General features: G+C 37.9%; 2 protein-coding genes across 3 annotated transcripts in view; one reads left to right on the forward strand and one right to left on the reverse strand.

The window, feature by feature from the left end:
• The window catches only part of PIGK (phosphatidylinositol glycan anchor biosynthesis class K), a 129850-nt gene that overhangs the window by 13242 nt on the left and 95072 nt on the right, over positions 1-21536 (forward strand). The window lies entirely within an intron of this gene.
• LOC134757996 (alanyl-tRNA editing protein Aarsd1-like) lies at positions 10914-11235 on the reverse strand. Its single transcript, XM_063703527.1, has one exon. The coding sequence runs from the start codon at positions 11175-11177 to the stop codon at positions 10914-10916; it is 264 nt and encodes an 87-aa protein (XP_063559597.1). The 5' UTR covers positions 11178-11235.

Here is a 21536-nt window from a genome sequence, read left to right on the forward strand (position 1 = left end):
ATTGATTCAAGTGGAAAAGGGATTTATTGAAAGCATATTGATTACCTTGCCAAATTAGTGAGAAGGTTGTATCCTTTAATAGCCAGGAACAAGGAAGCCTAGATATTAGAAGAGACATAGCAAAAAAATGACCTAAAACAGTCTGGTGACAATAATGGAGCTGCAAATTGCTGAAGCCTAGACTCAGCTACTGCATAGCTGCTACTGTTTGTTTCCTTTTGAAACTTAATGTTGCTATTGCCTCCTGCTGCCAAAATTCGAACTTTGCTGTCCCAACTTCTTACTGTCTCTCTTATAGAGGTCTTGGTGGGAATGTTATACTGGTAAAGTCTAGGTTCAGCACCCATGTCTGTGCTGCAGGGTGACTGGAAGAGCTAGTATATGGCATTGTTAGCTTCTATATAGGAAGGTGGGCTTTGCTTTATATGAAGACTCATAAAGTGGGAATTTTCCTACTTGTAGGGAGTGAGTTTAGGTAATAGGCAGTATCCCCACACCTTCACTCAGAGCATGTCTTCTACATTGTTTTGTCCATGATAGATTTGTTTTTCCTACTACCAAAGCAGGTATAGCAAGAAACTGTAGTCAATTCAGTTATTTAGGTTTGATTTATTTAGTACCAGTGAGTCAGTGTGGAAAGAGCCTTGTAGTTAGATATGACTTTGAAATCTGGCTTTAATGATGATTTTTCTTTAAGTCACTTTACCATAATAAGCTTGTTTCTCATTTGTTACATGGTAATAATAGTACCTTCTTTCAGGATTCAAGTACTTCCAGTAAAAACAAATAAGAGTTATGCATAAAGTGCTGCAGGAACAGAAAGGAAGCAGTGAATGACTGAGGAAACAAAGTTATATTACAGTCTTTGTGAATAGATCATTTCAGTCTGAGTAACTGACAAAACTATAATTTCCATATTTCATCTGGAAATCATGGCAACTAGATAATATTACTATTTTAAAATTACATTAAGTCTGAGAAGGAGGTTGATTTGTTATATCAAGTGTATAGATATAATTCTTGTCATTTGTCAATTGGTTTTTCTCAAATAGGCCTGTGTAGTTAGCTTTTGGTCTTTAACGGCTCTTGCATCTATACTGGATATACTCTTCTAGAGAATCACTATGCATGGCTTGGCAATAGTTTTTCTTTGGTAAATTAATCTTTCTTCTATGAGTCAATCATTAAGATATATTTAAATGATTTAAGTTAGATTTGGAAGGAGTTTTTAGGAATAGACAATAGCAATAGGATGTATTTTGTATGTTATGTTTAGTAGGTTTGTCCTTAGGTTTCTGAAGAATGTTATTTAAAAGCTTATTTCTGTTTCAAATAATTGCTTATCTATAACTGTGTTTATGAAGTCTTTGTAGTGGGGTAATTAAGGATTTAAACAGTTGGTGATTTAAGCCATTTGTTATTTAATAAATAGAAATCAATAGAAAAGATTCTGCTCAGCTAGTATTGGGTAAATAAATAAATGTATGATTTGGAAATATTTTATCAGTTGTGCAAAGCAAACACAGTTTGTATTTTAAAAGTAAAATATTTATATCCCCTAAATTTTGTTGGTCTAGTGTTAGAATATCAGGGGAACCAGCCCCTGATATTTCAACATAGGTTCTTTTCTATTTTTCCTAAGTGTCGGCCGGTCTGAGAAATAAAGGGAAAGAGTACAAAAGGGAGAAATTTTAAAGCTGGATGTCCGGGGGAGACATCACATGTCGGCAGGTTCTATGATGCCTCCTGCGCCGCAAAACCAGCAAGTTTTTATTATGGATTTCAAAAGGGAAGGGGTGTACGAATAGGGTGTGGGTCACAGAGATCACATGCTTCAAGGGCAATAAAATATCACATGGCAAATGGGGGCAGAGTGAGATCACAGGACTAGGGTGAAATTAGAATTGCTGATGAAGTTTCATGTCCCACTGGGCACGCATTATCATTGATAACATCTTATCAGGAAGCAGGGTTTGAGAGCAGACAACCAGTCTGCCTAAATTTACTAGGCAGGAATTTCCTAATCCTAATAGGCCTGGGAGCGCTACAGGAGACTGGGCTTATTTCATCCCTTATCTGCAACCATATAAGACGGACATTCCCAGAGCGGCCATTTTAGAGACCTCTCCCTAGGAATGCATTCTATTTCTCAGGGCTGTTCCTTGCTGAGAAAAACAATTCGGCGATATTTCTCCTATTCACTTTTGTAAGGAGAAAGATATGACTCTGTTCTGTCTGGCCCCTCAGGCAGTCAGGCCCTAGTCAGGAGAAAACAAGGTTATCTCCCTTGTTCCCTGAAAATCGCAGCCATTGTATTCCTTTTGGATGCCCAGATTTCATATTGTTCAAACACACATGCTCTACAAACAATTTGTGCAGATAGCACAATCATCACAGGATCCTGAAGCAACATACATCCTCAGTTTACAAAGATGATGGGATTAAGAGATTAAACTGAAGACAGGCATAGGAAATTATAAGAGTAATGATTGGGGAAGTGATAAATGTCCATGAAATCTCACAATTTATGTTCAGAGATTGCAGTAAAGACAGGCGTAAGAAATTATAAAAGTATTAATTTGGGTAACTAATAAATGTCCATGAAATCTTCACAATTTATGTCATTCTGCTGTGGCTTCAGCTGGTCCCTCTGTTTGGGGTCCCTGACTTCCCCCAGCATTAGAAAATGTTAGTATGATATTAAAGATATTTTAATAAATAGGTTGCCAGAATTTTATAATATTTGAAAATATTGACTCAGGGAAAAGGGTTATTATGGTTCTGGGAGAAAATGCAAAGATACACTCATAAGACCCTCATAAGTGCTCTCTAGCTCAAGTATGACCAGTTTCTTATCTAAGTTCCATGCAGGTGAGGTTTTTGTACTTTGTACCCACACAAGTCTCTAACCTTATGGAGATTATGTTTTTATTTGCCTGGTTTTAGCTTCCTAAAATGTTTCATTATTTTTAGGGAATTTTCTGCCCTCAAATAATTGTTTGGACTAAATCCCTGTTTAGCTACCTTCAGTATGTTTAGTATGATTAAGATGAAGAAAAGGCATTAAGTAGGGGTTAGGTTCTAAGGTTAGTATGTGAAGCAAACATTGAGCCACAATCACTCCTGAAAGTTTCCCAAATAGCACATAAATTACGGTTTAGTATTGTCTTTCATCAAGTCTACCACAGCTAGTTTTTCCTCCAGTGCTATTACTATTTTCTTCATTTGCACACTGAATAAAGTGGTTTAATTATGATTAGAGCCATGTTTATGAAAAAATATACATATCTTTAACACTAGAATTGTGTTCTGCATGCTCTGCGAAGCACATGGGAATTGAGGCTGACTGAGGGAATGTAGAATCATAGCTCCCATTCCTGTTTACTCTAGGGAATAAATGCATTTAGTATTAGATTGAGAGACATAATCTGTCTCTGTCATGCTCTTTTGGCTGAGTGCAAAAGATTTAGTTCACAGAGTAAAATGTCTATATAATGTTTTTAAAAATACAATTTAGCTCTACTACAGGTTGGGTGGATGTGAGTTTATGTAGTAATCCCTGTCTGATGCATTGTTTCTATAAAATCCAATAGCTTTTCTGAGTCCATCTAACACTGTTTTTTTTTCTTATTCTGTATTTCAGTCTTATGTGAGATTAATCTTCCTAATTTAAAACTTTTGTTCTTTATTTCCTCTTACTCAAAGCTTTTTAGAGTATTTAGAATAAAGTTCAAATCACTTATCCTGGTACTGAAGACTTTTTGCAGTCTGATTCCAAATCTGACATTCTGATCTTTCAGTTTTAGTCTCTTATGCTCCAGCCATTTTCTTCCTAGTCACTGTATTGTCCTTCATTACCTTGCACTGGTCGCTCACCTACAGTTCTTTCCTTTCTCCTTCCCCTCTAGTTTTCTGATGTCCAGATTCAATCCATGAATTCCCTAAAGCTTTCTTGGTCTTTCTTGCATAAATACTGTATTTGTGCCTCTCTTTTGGCACTTTGTTACATGTGTTGATCTTATATCTTCAAGGCTGGATGTTATACTATGTGTTTCTCACAGTGCATTCTTTGGTATGTTGTTGCAGAGTGAATGAGTGAATGAATAGTGTGCTAAAGACCCATAGCTAAGTAGAACCTCATTAGTCTAGACGAGAAAGGAAACTTTTATGAATACCATTTACTTATATTCTCTTAATCTTGTTTCTCAACCCCCACTGAGCTAACAGTGCTGTATAGTCTGGTTGTTTTTAGTCAGGTATTTTTTTTTTTTTGATTGTCTCACTCCATTGCCCTGGGTGGGGTACAGTGACACAAACACGGCTCACTGCAGCCTCAACCTCCTGGGCTCAAGTGATCTTCCCTCCTCAGCCTCCCAAGTAGCTGGAACTACAGGTGTGCACCACCATGCCTGGCTAATTTTTTAATTTTTTTGTAGAGTTGATATCTCACAATGGTGCCCAGGCTGTTCTTGAACTCCTGAGCTCAAGTGATCCTCCCACCTTGGCCTCCCAAAGTGCTGGGATTACAGGCACTGAGCCACTGTGCCGAGCTATAGTAGATTTTTTTTCTTGTTTTTTATATTTGAGACAGAGCCTTGCTCTGTACCCCAGGCTGGAGTGCAGTGGAGCAACCTTGGCTCACTGCAACCTCCGCCTCCCAGGTTCAAAGGATTCTTGTGCCTCAGCCTCCTGAGTAGCTGGGATTTCAGGTGTGTTTTTGTATTTTTAATAGAGACAAGGTTTCGCCACGTTGGCCAGGCTGGTCTCACACTCCTGGCCTCAAGTGATCCACCCACCTTGGCCTCTCAAACTACTGGGATTACAGGCATGAGCCATTGTGCCCAGCTATAGTTGATTTTTGTGAACTATCTTCTAACTTATTCTTGAGGGATCTATGGCTGGGGCAATCTTACCAGGGCACTTCAATTGATTTTTTTCTATCAGAAATCCATGAGAGTCTTGCCCAAAACAAGTCACCCTTGACCTTATGTATTACCATTTAAGTTCCTTCAGGATGCATTTGTTTCCTTTTTGTCTTTTGTCCCTTTTAACTTCTTTCCCAGTTAATAAATATTAGAATTAGAAGTAGGAGCTATTTGGTCAGTTATGTAAATTCTGGTAATGTTTCTGTAAGTAGAAAAAGTCACTAATTTTTGTTATTGTTGTTTTTTAAATCATGTTGATCATATAGCTTTTGCCTATTCCTCTTTATGCTGCTGTGGATTTGGCCTTATACGTAAGAGGACATTGTTTGAAGTGAAGCGTTAATAAGCTGTTTAGCAACCTTCCTGTATGGTAATTCCTTAAAATGCTTCTTTAAAAATACTTGTGGCTTTCTGTTCAATAACAGCTGCCAAAATGGATTCCCCCACCTCTCCTGTAACACACATTCACTATCCACCATAATTCAGAGACTGTGTTAGGAATTTTATAATGAATTATTTTATTTATTCCTTGAGACCTTTATGAGAGATTTTTTTTCCCATTTTACATACTAAAAATAGTTGCTCAGAGTGGTTAAATGACTTGCTTAAGGTCAATTAAATATTAATAAAAATAGGATCACAATTTGAATTCAGGTCTTCTGACTTTATGGCCAGAGCATTATGGTTTTAGCACCACTGTCTTCTCCCCAAGAAATTAAAACAATTAATATTTGTGTAACATTTATAACGAATGAATTCTTTTAATATACATTGTCTGATTTTATTTTTATGACAATCTATAGATATTACTACAATTATGCACACTCATTAAATACCTTATTCTAAAATGTATATAATATACATTGTCTCATTTTATTCTTATGACAGTCTATAGATATTAGTATAATTATGCATACTCATCGTTAAATACCTTATTAAATTCTAAAATGTATATATGTTGAATGTGGTGACTAGGGGGTGTGCAAAAATAGTTAATATTAAATAAATATAAGGAATGCCTCTCTGATTTTATCATTTTCTTACTTTTTTCATATTTTTATTTTTACTTTTGTCTAAGACTTTATTATTTCATGCTTCATGTACTTCATGCTTCTTCAGTATTCATGTACTTCAATATACATTGTAGCTATGGTGCGTGCTTCTGTACTTCAACCCTTTTGTAGCTGTTTATTCCTTGCTTCTAGTCCCTTTCCCCCTCCAACTCATCCTACACACAACTGTTAGAATTATTTCTCAGACACTGCTTTCATCTTTTCACTTCCACAATTAAGAACCTGCAGTAACTCTGTTGCCTTTCTAACAAATCCAAAATTTTCATCCAGCCTTCAGGCCTTAACTACTACTTTATTAATTCCAACTCAATATTTTCATTTGTTGATTCGTTGTGACAACTACTACATGGTTACTTTTATTTCTGTTTTTGGTGATTTAGCACACCTAGAATTTAATAAGGTATTTTAGTGATGAGTGCACATAATTATACCAATCTGTATAGTGTCATAGGAATAAAATGAGATAATGTATATTAAAATAATTTTCTAATTGTAAATGTTACATGAATATTAACTGTTGTAATTCTTGGGGAGAAGATAGCTGTGATATAAGTAAATGCTGTGGAACCTAGAAAACCTAGAATATCTTGTGTTCTTTTTTATCTAAATATCTTTTGTTCCTTTGTTTCCCTGTGTGTAGAACTTCATAGATTGCTCTGACTAGGGTGGTCACTGATTTTATTTTTACGCCATTACAATTCATTTATTAAAATTTCTAAATGTATTTTACATTTATTACTATTTTATGTTATTTTAATATATTGATAATCATATTTGGTGATTTTGTCTCATTTTTTATGAACAAAAGGATTTTTCAGTCCTGCAATAAGTTTTGTAAATAATTTGCAATGTACAATCATAGTTATTGTGAAGATAATTTTAACTCATGCCTTTGAATGTTCTTCTCTTGTCTCCTATCACTTCTCAACAGTTTTTTCTAAAATACTTCCTAAAAATATAAATAATAGTGTTTGAATAAGTATACTTATGTATTCTGAACAATCTGTCATTTTATTCACATATTGGCAGCTGATCTGCCACTCTACATGATGTTCCTTGTGGAGAAGTGTATAATATCTTGAATAGAGAAACACTTAGAATAGTTAGGAAGTTGAAATGTGTTCTGAGGAGAACAGTGACAAGGTAAAAGGAGAAGTTTGGCCACTACCTTGATGCTCTTATGTTTAGATCATATGTAGGACCAATTTGCAAGTCTAACAAGACCATGAATGGGGTTTATGAAGCATAGGGGAAATTTCTTTATTGATTTGTAAATAGATAGGAAGATTTTGATACTGAAGAGAAAGATGCTTATTCCTTCACCAATACCACAATGTCTTTACTACTGTCACTATCTTTCTATCTGTTAACTTGATTTCCTTGGCTTTATTCTTTTTTAGAATGGTCTTGCCTATTCTTAGGTCTTGTTCTTCCACATTAATTTTGGAATTGGTTTGTCAAGTTCTTAATCCCTGTTAGGATTCTCATTGGCATTGCAGTGAGTTTATAGATTAATTTAGAGAGAAGGGGCTTCTTTTTGGTATTAAGTCTTTCAATTTATGAATAAGGTTTATCTATTTAGTTACGGGTTTAATAGCATTCAAGTTTTATAATTTTTAAATTTTTCTCCATAAACATCTTTGGTAGCTTTTTAAAGTTATCTTATTTTTTGTTATTATTGTAAATGGTACCTTTCCAAAAATACATTTTCTAACTTCTGTTGCTGTGTATGTAGTTGACTTTTATATATTGTTCTAGCAACTTGCTAAACTCCTATTAATTCTAATAATTGACTATAAATTTTTATTTTTGATAGCCATAAAATCTTCAAACAATGAGTTTTCTTCCTTTCAAATCTTTGTACCTTTAAAACATTTTTTAATCTTCAAAAGCTTTTCATATTTAAAAAATTTGGAATAAAAGTAATCTTTAAAGACCTCAAAACTAATAGTGCAGATAAATTCTTTATTTTATACATGAGAAAAATGTATTATTGAGAGGTAACGTGATGTTTACAGTTAACAGCTGCATAGTGGCAGACCTAATACTAGAATTGGGTATTGAGATTATATTATACTATGTTGCCAAATTCATCAGTGTAAATAAATGTAATAATAAAGAAAAAGGATAAATGAAAGCAATTCATTGAAAATAAAGATAAATGCCAATATGCTTTATGAAATTGATGTCTGCATGATAATTTTTATTTGATTTACTAATAATCTAATAACTTTACCAAAATTACAGTAGCCTATCTTCAGAGCTTTTTCCTTTAATAAGCTTTCTTTAGAGCTATTTATTTCCATTTGAGGATAACTCAGCAAACTATTTTTATTTTCACTTTGGTATTCCTAATAAGGTGAACCTATTGATGTCTTATATCTAATATTTATGTCATAATGAACAATAACTTGGTTTCCTGTGATGGCTTTGTTAAATAACTTTGTTTAATGGTTGCTTTAAAATAAATTATAAACTAGTTTAAAATTCAGGTGCTTTCAAGGATTGTGTAAACATAAGAATATGACAACTTAGATGGGAGGCAGTTAATAGTGTTTCAGAATATAAGCCCCAGAATCAGACTACTTTAGTTTAAATCATGGTTCTGTTAGTGAGTTAGGCCAGACCACAAAGTTTAGCCTTGCTTCAGAGATGGGCAAAAATGATGACTTTACTTAAGTTGCTTTTACTCAGATTACTATCAAACCAACAAAGAAGTAATACAAAGCATATATGTGATGAGAACATGAGTGGCTGCATTGCCTCTCTACTTCCCTTGTTTCTCACTGTGGTGATTGTGAAGTTTAGCAGTTGGCACAGCCTGCAGAGAGTAAGAAATCAGACAGGGCAGAGGAATTCAGAATAGTCTGTAGAACAACTGCTTTGTCACCTGAATTTCTACCTATTATTACATAAGACAATTCTTCGCTGTGCCTGAGGTTCATGTTTACATGTTTTACTTCTTCCTGTATCATCAGGCCTTCAGTAAACCTGGAAATAGCCTGAGAATGTCACTATTCATTTTTTGATCTTGGAAAAATTAATCTCTCTTGGCCTTAGTTTTTTCATCTGTAACAATACTTAGAGGGGAAACAATACTTAAAAGGGGTGAATATTTTTGGTTGGCTGGCCCAGCTGTAATTCCCAGCTTTGTTCTCCTTTGCTTCATTATATAATCTCCTGAATCAGCCTATCATGTTTTCTAATTACGTTGATTGCATTGGTTTAGCATTAACTTACTTGGCATTAATTTAATGATGCCAAATACTAGTTTTATTATTACTGTGAGAGTGTTAATTGTCATTAGAAAGATCATAAAAAGGCATATACAAAAATTAACTCAAGATGGATTACAGATATAAATGTAAGATCTCCAACTAAAAATTCTAGAAGAAAACTTAAGAAATACCATTCTGGATGCTGGCCTTGGCAAATAATTCATGGCTAAGTCCTCAAAAGCAATTACAACAAAAATAAAAGTTGACAGGTTGTACCTAATTAAAATAAAGAGCTTTTGCACAGGAAAAGAAACTATCAACAGAGTAAATGGACAACCTACAGAGTGGGAGAAAATATTTACAAACTGTGCATCTGATAAAGGTCTAATATTTAGAATCTATAAGGAACATAAACAACTCAACAAGCAAAAACCAAATAACCCCATTAAAAACTGGGCAAAGGATATAAACAGACACTTCTCAAAAGAAGACATACAAACGGCCAAAAAACATGAAAAGGTGCTCAACATCACTAATTACTAGAGAAATGCAAATCAAAACCACAGTGAGATACCATCTCACACCATTCAGAATGACTTAAAAAGTCAAAAAATAAAAGATGTTGGCAAGGCTGCAGAGAAAAGGGGACACATTTACACTGTTGGTAGGAATGTAAATTAGTTCAGTTACTGTGGAAAGCAGTTTGGAGATTTGTCAAAGAACTTAAACTACCATTTGACCCAGCAATCCCATTATTGGGCACCTATCCAAAGGAATGTAAATTGTTCTACCATAAAGACACATGCACTCATATTTTCATTGCAGCACTGTTTACAATAGCGAAGACATAGAATAAACCTACATGCCCATCAACATTGGACTGGGTAAAGAAAATGTGGTACATATACACCATGGAATACTATGCAGCCATAAAAAGAACAAAGATCATGTCCTTTGCAGCTACATGCGTACAGCTGGAGGCCACTTTACTAAGTGAATTAATGCAGGAACAGAAAACCAGATACTACATGTTCTTACTTATAAGTGTGAGAGCTAAACATTGAGTACACATGCACATAAAGATGGGAATAATAAACACTGGGGACCTCTAGAGTTGGGGGGAATGGCAAAGGCTGAAAAACTACCTATTGAATACTATGCTTAGTACCTGGGTAGCAGGATCATTAGTACCCCAAACCTCAGCATTACACAATATACCCATGTAGCAAACCTGCATATGTACCCCCTGAATGCAAAATAAAAGTCAAAAAATATATATATTTATAATTTAAATATATAGATATATAAATATCTAGATTCTATATATTCTGTATGTATATGAAAGGTCATAAAAAGTAGATGTTTGTAAGTTGAGCCATTTTTAGTGATGACTTGTGTACAGACGTCACAGGAATAATAAGCCTATTAGCAGTGAAAGGAGAAAGAAGCAGATGTTTGCAGAATAACTAGTCACATTAGCACATTAGTGGCAAAATACTGGAGCCCTTGAAGTTCCACCAGTTGTTAATGTTGATATATCTAGAACTACTTTTGAGTTGTAATCTCTGTAAGGCCTTATTCTTCAATTTCCGTAAAACTGTGCCATTTTAATAGTCATTCTTTTCTTTTTTTCTGAGTCAAACTATTTTATTGACCAAAAGATTCCTGTGGAAACAGGAAATGAGCACCCTAAGCTCTCACTCCTTAGTACTCTGCGTGCTGATGTAGTCCTGGAGAAGCGCCTGTGCCTCTGCCCGCTGGCTCAACTTGGTGGTCTTGCCCTGAAAACAGCCTTTCTTCCCTGCTCCTTTGCTTTCCAGGACCTCAGCCGCCCTGGGCCCCAAGGTCTCCACAGCTGCAGGTCGCCCTGCCAGTAAGAAGAGTCCAGCACCTTTCTCATCAACCATGGTTAAGAACAGGAGGGTCTCCTCTGACCCAATCTCATTGGCAATGATATTCATGAACTCTGAATCACCCTCCTTCCTGTGTAATATGACCACACCTCACCAGTCTGGGTTGTTCCTGCTATGGGCAGTGTGCACAGCCAGGTCTCTGAGCAGATTCAGGTTATTCTTCTGCAGGAGCTTGGTGGAGTTTGGAGCTTTTTCACTGCTTCCACGTGATCCTCTGCTCCACACTTAAGCAGGAGTAGTCAGTGCTTTTTCAGTTCCATGACTTCTCTCCATCCATTTGACCACCTGGTTCCCAGTCCAAAATATCAGGTTGGTTTTGTTCTTTTTCCGTTTCTCAGTGCCCAGAATCTTGATGACCTGGTCACTGAGTCTTTTTTTTTTTTCTTTTCAACTTTTATTTTAGGTTCAGGGGGTACATATGCAGATTTGTTATATGGGTAAATTGTGTATCACAGGGTTTGGTGTACAAATTGTTTTGTCACACAGATAATAAACATAGTACCTAATAGGTAGTTATTTGATCACCACCCTCCCCCCACCCTCCACCCACAAATAGGTTCTGGTGTCTGTTGTTTCCCTCTTTGTGTCCATGTGTACCCAATGTTTAGCTCCTACTTATAAGTGAGAACATGTGGCATTTGGTTTTCTGTTCCTGCATTAATTCACTTAGGATAATAGCCTCTACTTTCATCCATGTTGCTGCAAAGGGCAAAATTGTGTGTTTTTTTATGGCTGTGTAGTATTTCATGGTGTTATGTACTACATTTTTCTTTATCCAATCCACTATTTATGGGCACCTAGGTTGATATTATATATCCCTTATATAACAGCAAAGTAGAATGACTTATATTCCTTTGAATATGTACCCAGTGGGATTGCTAGGTTGAATAGTAGTTTAAGTTCTTGAGAAATCTCCAAACTGCTTTCCACAGTGGCTGAATCAATTTATATTCCCACCAGCAGTGTATAAACATTCCGTTTTCTCCACAACTTTACCAGCATATGTTATTTTTTGACTTTCATAATAGTCATTCTGACTGGCATGAGATGGTATCTTACTGTGGTTTTGAGTTGCATTTCTCTAATGATTAGTGATGTTGAGCATTTTTTCCTATGTTTGTTGGCTGTTTGTCTTCTTTTGAGAAGTGTCTGTTCATGTCCTTTGCCCAGTTTTTAATAAGGTTGTTTATTTTTTACTCATTAATTTTTTTAAGCTCCTTATAGATTCTGGATATTAGACCTTTGTTAGATGCATAGTTTGCAGACATTTTCTCCCAGTCTGTAGATTGTTTACTCTGCTGATGGTTTCTTTTCCTGTGCAGAAGCTCTTTATTTTAATTAGGTCCCATTTATCAATTTTTGTTTTTGTTGCAATTGCTTTTGGTATCTGCGTCATGAAATCTTTGCCAGGGCCTGTGTCCAGAATAGTATATCCTTCTTTCTTGATCTAGCTTTAGTGATTCCTTGCAATTAAAAATAATGACTGGAATAAATATTAAGATATAGAAAAGGGTTAACAAAGCCCTTTCCTTCTGTGTAAGAATTTGACTTGTCTTTGCTTTCTAACTTTGTTCCCTTGGAAATATGACAAAGGCAGGCAATGTTGCTTATGGTAAAAATGTTCCCTTATTCATTAGATGACTACAACTGGACTAGGATGAATAAATGATGAATGCCTGAGGAGAAAGACATATCTTCGGGCTTTCCAGAGTGCAATGATTCTTGTAATTGAGTCTGTTCCTTTTAGACACCCTGAAAACTGTATTTATGGAGTTGCTACATAAGGCACAAACTCCAATGTGGCATGAAACTTCTACGCAAAGGTGGATATTCTGCTCAGCCATTGTAATTCTCATATCCTCCTACCTGAGTTGTCACCGGAAAGAACAAAGCTTAGGAGAAACACACACACACACACACACACACACACACACACACACACACACACACACTCTCATGCCACACTGTCAGCTAACAGTCTGATGGAAACTGTTCTTACTGTGTTATGTTATATCTCTTTAAAAGAAATTAAAAGGATAAATTAACATTTGTGAAAAGAATTTGCTTCCTTTGGAGGAAAGATATTTCACAGAGTTTTATATTAATGGTTTCTAAGAATTTGGCCAAAGCATGACTGGGAAGTTACTCAATTCAGTAAAAGGTGCTCTGATGTTAAATCCTTACATCTGTCTGTTAACTTATATATTTAAAGTGGTATCCATCTCTAAGCCTTCCAGTCATGAAATTCAGATATGTTTTTAGAAAGTAAAACCTATATTAATCAGAACCTGTCAACTTTTCACCATACAGTATATCTAAAGAAAAGAAGCAAAGGACAATCAAGAAAGATCTTATTAGAGAGCTTATTTTTAGTACTAATGTATTTTAGTCCTAAATGTATTTTAAGACTTATTCTGTATTTATTTCCACCATCCTGTACTCTATACCCATTAACTCTCGCATGTTGTGACTAAATTTTAATCACTACTTCTATGTTAGAAGTGGAAGAAATTTTAAAAGTTTCTTATCCAGAACTCTGCCTTCTCTTTTATTTTTAATGTGGTTATCTACTAAAAATATGTGTTCACAGGTCATCTCTACCATATTATTCAATATGGTAGAAAACTGGTTTAAACCAATTTTTTCTTCTACTCCCTGAAAATGAAGTTTGGTGGCTAATTCTGTAATCTTGTTTCCATCATTCCGTAAAGTTTAATTTCATTTTTCCGTAATCTTATTGCAATGTGGAATCTAAAATATTGATAAAGTAAGTGCCTGAACAATTTAATGTGTAATAGTTAAATCAAATTCATGAGAATGAACACCATTATATTGCTTTTAAAATGTATGTATTGTTGAATTACATTTAATTGAGATTTGTTAATATCTTCTAATTAATTTGATTTCATCTGTGACAGTCCTCATTCTATATTTTTTCCCTTTAATTTTTGTCTTAGTTGGCTTTTATGATCAAACTGAAGAGCAGGGCAGTGGCAAAGTACTCTTCACGACTAGTGTTGTGTCCCTATATTTAGTCCTTGCCAAAAGATTTTTTTTTTTTTTTGAGACAGGGAGGGTCCTGCTCCGTATCCCAGGCTAGAATGCAGTGGCGCGGTCTCGGCTCACTGCAGCCTGGACCTCCTGGGCACAAGCAGTCCTCCTGCCTCAACCTCCTGAGTAGCTGGGACAAAAGTGAAATTAACATTTGTGAATAGAATTTGATTTCTTTGGAGGAAGATATTCCACAGAGTTTTATATTAATGGTTTCTAAGAATTTGGCCTGAGCATGAGTGGGAGGTTACTTAGGTATCACCATGCCTGGCTAATTTTTGTATTTTTTGTAGAGACAGGGTTTTGCCATGTTGCCTGGGCTGGTCTCAAACTCCTGGGCTCAAGCGATCCACCCACCTTGGCCTCCCAAAGTAATGGGATTACAGGCATGAGCCACTGTGCCTGGCCATTGCCAAAAGATTTTTAAGAAAATGATAAAAGTGATGGCTCAGAAGAAAAATAGACATCTGAGTTCTTTAATGAAAAGAATATCTTTGTTATCTTGCTTTCCGCCTGGAGAAGACTAAGCAGATCTTTTGATTTTCTTGCCATTTGACACTAGAAATGTATCATAAAAGGCATATTAGTGATGTTTGCATGCATTTTTTAGGCAAAATGTATAATTCAGGATGTGGTCAAGTCCTAGGAAATTGCTTGCAGCACTCTAAAGAGGTTAGATGTAGACTGTTAAAATCTTTTGGTGCTAAGCAAGGTTCCAAAATACTTTTATTGTAGTGGCTTAGTTAGGGAGACTGACTAAGTCAGTACAGATCATTATTGGAAAAATAACAAAAGTAAAATTTCTGTTGAACATGAGAATATGTGAAAGACTGCACATAGTAGTTTAAGTTAGGATAGACTGTATGCAATGTATCAAGATTTTAAAAAATTTTGTCTTATACATTTTAGCAAAAAGAAAGTTAAACTAGATCAGTGACATTCATGACTACAACACTCTTGATTTTGACTATTTCTGTGAGCCATCCAAAATGATCAGAAAGATAGTAACTTGTAATTTTGGTAATGTAATGCACAGATTTGAATTATAAGCCTGAGGTTTGTGTGCTTTAGTAAGTTAGTAAACTAATTAGTGGGGAGTTAAGCAATGGAAAACAGGAGGAAAGAGATGGAGAACTTGTCAACGCTGTACTGATTTTCATCCTGAGAGGAATGGGGAAGGGAACGGTGAGATGGCTGTGCTGTTTGCCCCCTCTCCTGCTGTTGGAAGACTGATTAACATTGGGGAATATTTGAAGGTAGAGGTGAAGCAGTGAAGATTTAAGGTGTAGGCTACTGGTACACATGGTTGAGAGTGAAAGTGGCAGGCCTGGTGGCTGAAAAGAGCTGATGGCTAAGAACCAGCAGCAGGATGCAGCCCCAATATCTCTCTGTAGAAATGAGTCAGGGGCTTTGGGGAATTAATTGGAGACTGTCTAGAATATTAGCCTCTTTATCTCTTTGAAGTTCTGTTATCTTAGTTTTACAATTGAGGCACTGAGATTTTTCATTTGTATCTTACTACATTTACAGGTGAAATTATATGCTCTAGTGCTGTTCTTTGAGAATTTTTACTCAGGTCTCTGGATGGTTCGATTTAGAATTTCAAGAGCCTGTTTTATTTTAATTATGTGCCATAAATATTAAACAGCAATGATGAGGTCATGTATCTAACCAAATCATCAGAGTCCATTATCAACTTAAGACAAAAACATATCATTAAATCCTTTTTTCTTTTTCTTTTTCTTTTTTTTGAGACAAGGTCTTGCTCTGTTGCACAGGCTAAAGTGCAATGGCATGATCGTAGCTCACTGTAACTTTGATCTCCTGGGTTTAGGCAGTCCTCCCGCCTCGGCCTCCTGAGTAGCTAGGACTACAGCCATGCCATATCACAATCAGCTAATTTTATTTTGTTTTTTGTTTTTTTTGGTAGAGATGGAGTCTCACCAAGTGGCCCAGGCTGGTCTTGAGCTCCTGGCCTCAAACGATCCTCCCTCCTCAGCTTCCCAAAGTGTCAAGATTACAGGCATAAGCCACTATGCCCGGCTATTAAATGCTTTCAAATGGCAGTTCTCTTAGTTTCAGCATAATGCAAAGTTATTAAAAGCAGACGTTCATGTCAGACAAATCTGGGTTTGAATTCAAACGCCGCTACTTGCTAGCTGTGTGACCTGGGGCATGTGTGTGCTTCCATCACATAACCTGTAAAATGGAGATGATAATAACATATAGCTCATAAAAATAGTGTATGAGATAATGCTTGTAATGTGCTTATTTTATGACTGCAATACTTGAGACATACCGAGTTGTATTAGGGTTCTCTAGAGGGACAGAACTAATCAGATATACATATACGTATATGTATATCTGTATATCTGTGTGTGTGTGTGTGTGTGTGTATATATATATACATATATATATATATGAGTTTATTAAGTGTTAACTCACACAATCACAAGGTCCAGCAATAGGCTGTCTGCAAGCTGAGGAGCAAGGAGAACCAGTCCAAGTCCCAAAACTGAAACTTGGAGTCCAATGTTTGAGGGCAGAAAGCATCCAACATGGGAGAAAGATGTCAGCTGGGAGCCTAGGCCAGTCTAGTCTTTCATGTTTTTCTGCCTGCTTTATATTCTAGCCACCCTGGCAGCTGATTAGATGGTACTAACCCAGGTTAAAGGTGGGTCTGCCTTTCCCAGCCCACTGACTCAAATGTTAATCTCTTTTGGCAACACCCTCACAGACACACCCAGGACCAATACTTTGCATCTTTCAATGCGGTCAAGTTGACACTCAGTAACCATCACAAGTCTATCCCTTGTCAGCTTGAACCCATACACATCTGAGATTATACGTAATCTTCAAATAAAGACAATAATAAGTCTTTTGCCTAAAAACATAATTTTGCCTAACATAATACAACTATCCTTTGTACAACTGGAAACACATCAATCCCAAACCCAAATGTACTGTTGTATAAAGTTAAGAATACTTAAATGCTGATATGAAGTCAATAAATCTTATGTCATATGATAAAGGAAAAAGGAAATAAACTGAAGATATTTTCTAAGTACAAATGTATACATGCCCAAACATGTTTTTAACAAAAGAGGGAGGAAATACTCATGACAATTACGGTTCCTGTTTCTGCAGCTGGTCACATGATCATAGCTGGTATAGATGACTACTTTCTTTTACTATACATCCTGTATTCCTTTTGCCTTCAGCAAGCACCTTAGCAAGTCTTGGTTTTTTTCCTAGTGGGGTGACTATCGGGGAACCTGCCCCGATAATCACATAGGTTCTTTTCTATTTTTCCTAAGCGTCGGCCAGCTTGAGAAATAAAGGGACAGAGTACAAAAGAGATAAATTTTAAAGCTGGGCATCCAGGGGAGACATCACACATTGGTAGGATCCATGATGCCCCACAAGCCACAAAAACCAGCAAGTTTTTATTAGGGATTTTCAAAAGGGGAGGGAGTGTGTGAATAGGTGTGGGTGACAGACATCAAGTACTTAACAGGGTAATAGAATATCACAAGGCAAGTGGAGGCAGGGTGAGATCACAGGACCACAGGACCACAGGACCGAGGTGAAATTAAAATTGCTAATGAAGTTTCGGGCACCATTGTCATTGATAACATCTTATCAGGAGACAGGGTTTTGAGATCAACTGGTCTGACCAAAATTTATTAGGCGGGAATTTCCTCTTCCTAATAAGCCTGGGAGTGCTATGGGAGACTGGAGTATATTTCGTCTCTGCAGTTTCGACATAAGAGACAGGCGCACCTCGGGGGGCTGTTTATAAGCCTATACCTCCAGGCACATATTCTCTTTCTCAGGGATGTTCCATGCTGAGAAAAAGAATTCAGCGATATTTCTCCCATTTGCTTTTGAAAGAAGAGAAATATGGCTCTGTTCTGCCCGGCTCACCGGCGGTCAGAGTTTAAGGTTATCTCTCTTATTCCCTGAACAATTGCTGTTATCCTTTTCTTTTTTCAAGATGCCCACATTTCAAATTGCTCAAACACACATGCTGTACAATTTGTGCAGTTAATGCAATTAGTACAGGGTCCTGAGGCGACATACATCCTCCTCGGCTGACAGGATTAAGAGATTAAAGTAAAGACAGACATAGGAAATCACAAGGGTATTGATTGGGGAAGTGATAAGTGTCCATGAAATCTTTACAATTTATGTTTAGAGATTGCAGTAAAGACAGGCATAAGAAATTATAAAAGTATTAATTTGGGGAACTAATAAATGTCCATAAAATCTTCACAATCGACGTTCTTCTGCCATGGCTTCAGCCGGTCCATCTGTTTGGGGTCCCTGACTTCCTGCAACAGGTGACCCACACCTTCATTCCTGAAGGATCTGGGCCATTTGTACTCCTGCCTGGATTGGGCTGTTATAGTTTCCCATTGACCTTAATCACAGGGCGTGATAATACTAAGAAATGCCCTAATGGATCTTCTGTATTCCATGCATATTCTTCCTTACCTCTGTTGTGGAGTAGTGGACTGATTTCATCTTGATAGTCTGGGTCAGTCACTGTAACTGACACTGTAACTCCCTTGTTAGCCTGTTGACTTAAAGGTAGGAGGAGCCCAAAGTGTCCAGGTGGCAATCTTAACTGCTAGTTTAATGGAATCATTGTTGTGTCTCCTGGTGTCAGCGTTCCTCGTGCTGGAGGTAAGACCTCTAGGCCAGAAGAGCGTAATGTTGCAGGAACAGGCAGCAAAAATTTTGATAGTGGATCACTAGGGGTGATGGTGAGTGGTGCCACTTCCACATCTACCCCTTGATTCCTGGACCTGTGAATCCTGGCTATGGGAGAAACAGTACCATATATTGGATGCTGATTCAGAGCATACATGGCCTTTGGGAGAACTCTGCCACCTAGTTGGTGTTTTAATTGTGACTTCAAAAGGCCATTCCACTGTTCTGTCAATCCACCTGCTTGAGGATGATGGAGAACATGGTAAGACCAGTGAATTCCATGAGCACGAGCCCACTGCCGCACTTCTTTAGCCGTAAACTGAGTGCATTGTTCAGAGGTGATGATGTGTGAAATACCATGACAGTGGATAAGGCATTTGTGAGGCCACAGATGGTAGTCTTGGCAGAAGCACTGTGTGCAGGATAGGCAAACCCATATCCAGAGTAAGTGTTTATTCCAGTGGGGACAAACCACTGCCCTTTTCGTGATGGAAGAGGTTCAATATAATCAACCTGCCACCAGGTAGCTGCCTAATCATGCCGAGGAATGGTGCCATATTGAGGGCTCAGTGTTGGTCTCTGCTGCTGGCAAATTGGGCACTCAGCAGTGGCCATAACCAGGTCAGCGTTGGTGAGTGGAAATCCATGTTGCTGAACTCCTGTGTAACCTCCATCCCTGCCACCATAGCCACTTTGTTCATGGGCCCATTGGGTGATGACAGGGGTGACTGGGGAAACAGGCTGAGTGATGTCCACAGAATGGGTCCTCATATCTACTTGATTGTTAAAATCCTCCTCTGCTGAGGTCACCCATTGCTGAGCTCTCACATGGGATACAAATATCTTTACATTTTTGACCCCTCAGGTCCATCCACATACCTCTTCCCCAAATTTCTTTGTCACCAATTTTCCAATCATGCTTCTTCCAAGTCCCTGACCATCCAGCCAGATCATTGGCTACAGCCCATGAATCAGTATATAATCACACATTGGACCATTTCTCCTTCCATGCAAAGTGCACAACCAGGTGCACTGCTCGAAGTTCTGCCCACTGGGGAGATTTCCCTTTACCGCTGTCCTTCAGGGATGTCCTAGATGGGCAGTAGTGCTGCAGCTGTCCACTTTGAGGTGGTGCCCGCATATTGTGCAGAACCATCTGTGATTCAGGCCCTCCTCTTCTCTTCCTCCATCAGCTGATCATAGGGAACTCCCCATGAGGCCATCCATGGAGGCTTGGGGAGAGAAGGCAGGGTGGCAAGAGTGGAGACCATGGGCATTTGAGCCACTTCCTCATGTAACTAACTTGTGCCTTCAGGACCTGGTCAAGCCTGATCACATATATGCCACTTCCATTTGATGATGGAATGCTGCTGTGCATGACCCACTTTATGGCTGGATGGGTCAGAAAGCACCCAGTTCATGATAGGCGGTTCAGGTTGCATGGTGACTTGATGACACGTAGTCAAATGTTCAGTTTCCACCAAAGCCCAGTAACAGTCCAAGAGCTGTCTCTCAAAAGGAGAATAGTTATCTGCAGAAGATGGCAGGGCCTTGCTCCAAAATCCTAGAGGCCTCCGCTGTGGTTCACCTATGAGGGCCTGCCAAAGGCTCCAAACAGCATCCCTGCTTGCCACTGACACCTCAAGCACCATTAGATCTGCTGTGTCATATGGCCCATGTGGCAGAGCAGCTTGCACAGCTGCCTGGACCTGTTGCAGAGCCTTCTCCTGTTCTGGACCCCACCCAAAACTGGCAGCCTTTCAGGTCACTCGATAAATGGGCCGGAGTAACACACCCCAGTGAGGAATGTGTTGCCTGCAAAATCCAAATAGGCCCACTGGGCAATGTGCCTCTTTCTTGGTGGTAGGAGGGGCCAAATGCAGCAACTTATCCTTCACCTTAGACGGAATATTTTGACAGGTCCCACACCACTGGATCCCTAGAAATTTTACTGAGGTAGAAGGTCCCTGAATTTTAGTTGGATTTATTTCCCATCCTCTGGCATGCAAATGTCTCACCAATAAGTCTAGTGTGTTTGCCAGTTCTTGCTCACTGGATCCAATCAGCATGATGTCATCAATGTAATGTACCAGGGTGATATTTTATGGAAGCAAAAAGGGATCAAGGTCTCTCTGAATAAGATTATGACACAAAACTAGAGAGTTGATATACCCCTGAGGCAGGACAGTAAAGGTATATTGCTGGCCTTGCCAGCTGAAGGCAAGTTGCTTCTGGTGGGCCTTGTAGACAGGCATGGAGAAAAAGGTATTTGCCGAATCAGTGGCTACATACCAGGTACCAGGAGATGTGTTAATTTGCTCAAGCAATGAAACCACATCTGGAACAGCAGCTGTAATTGGAGTCGCCACTTGGTTAAGTTTATGATAATCTGCTGTCATTCTCCAAGATCCATCTGTCTTCTGCCCAGGCCAGGTGGGAGAGTTGAACAGGGATGTGGTAGGACTCACCACCCCTGCATCTTTCAAGTCCTTGATGGTGGCACTGATCTCCACAGTCCCTCTAGGATGTGATACTGTTTTTGCTTTACTATTTTTATAGGTAGAGACAGCTCTAATGGCTTCCATTTGGTCTTTCCCACCATAATAGTACTCACCCTAGCAGTCAAGGAGCCAATGTGGG

This window comes from Gorilla gorilla, chromosome 1, assembly GCF_029281585.2.
Source record: "Gorilla gorilla gorilla isolate KB3781 chromosome 1, NHGRI_mGorGor1-v2.1_pri, whole genome shotgun sequence".
Classification (NCBI taxonomy): Eukaryota; Metazoa; Chordata; class Mammalia; order Primates; family Hominidae; genus Gorilla; species Gorilla gorilla.

Excerpts from the sequence above, each read along its gene's own strand:
- LOC134757996 (XM_063703527.1), bottom strand. The coding sequence starts at position 11,177 with ATGAATATCATTGCCAATGAGATTGGGTCAGAGGAGACCCTCCTGTTC.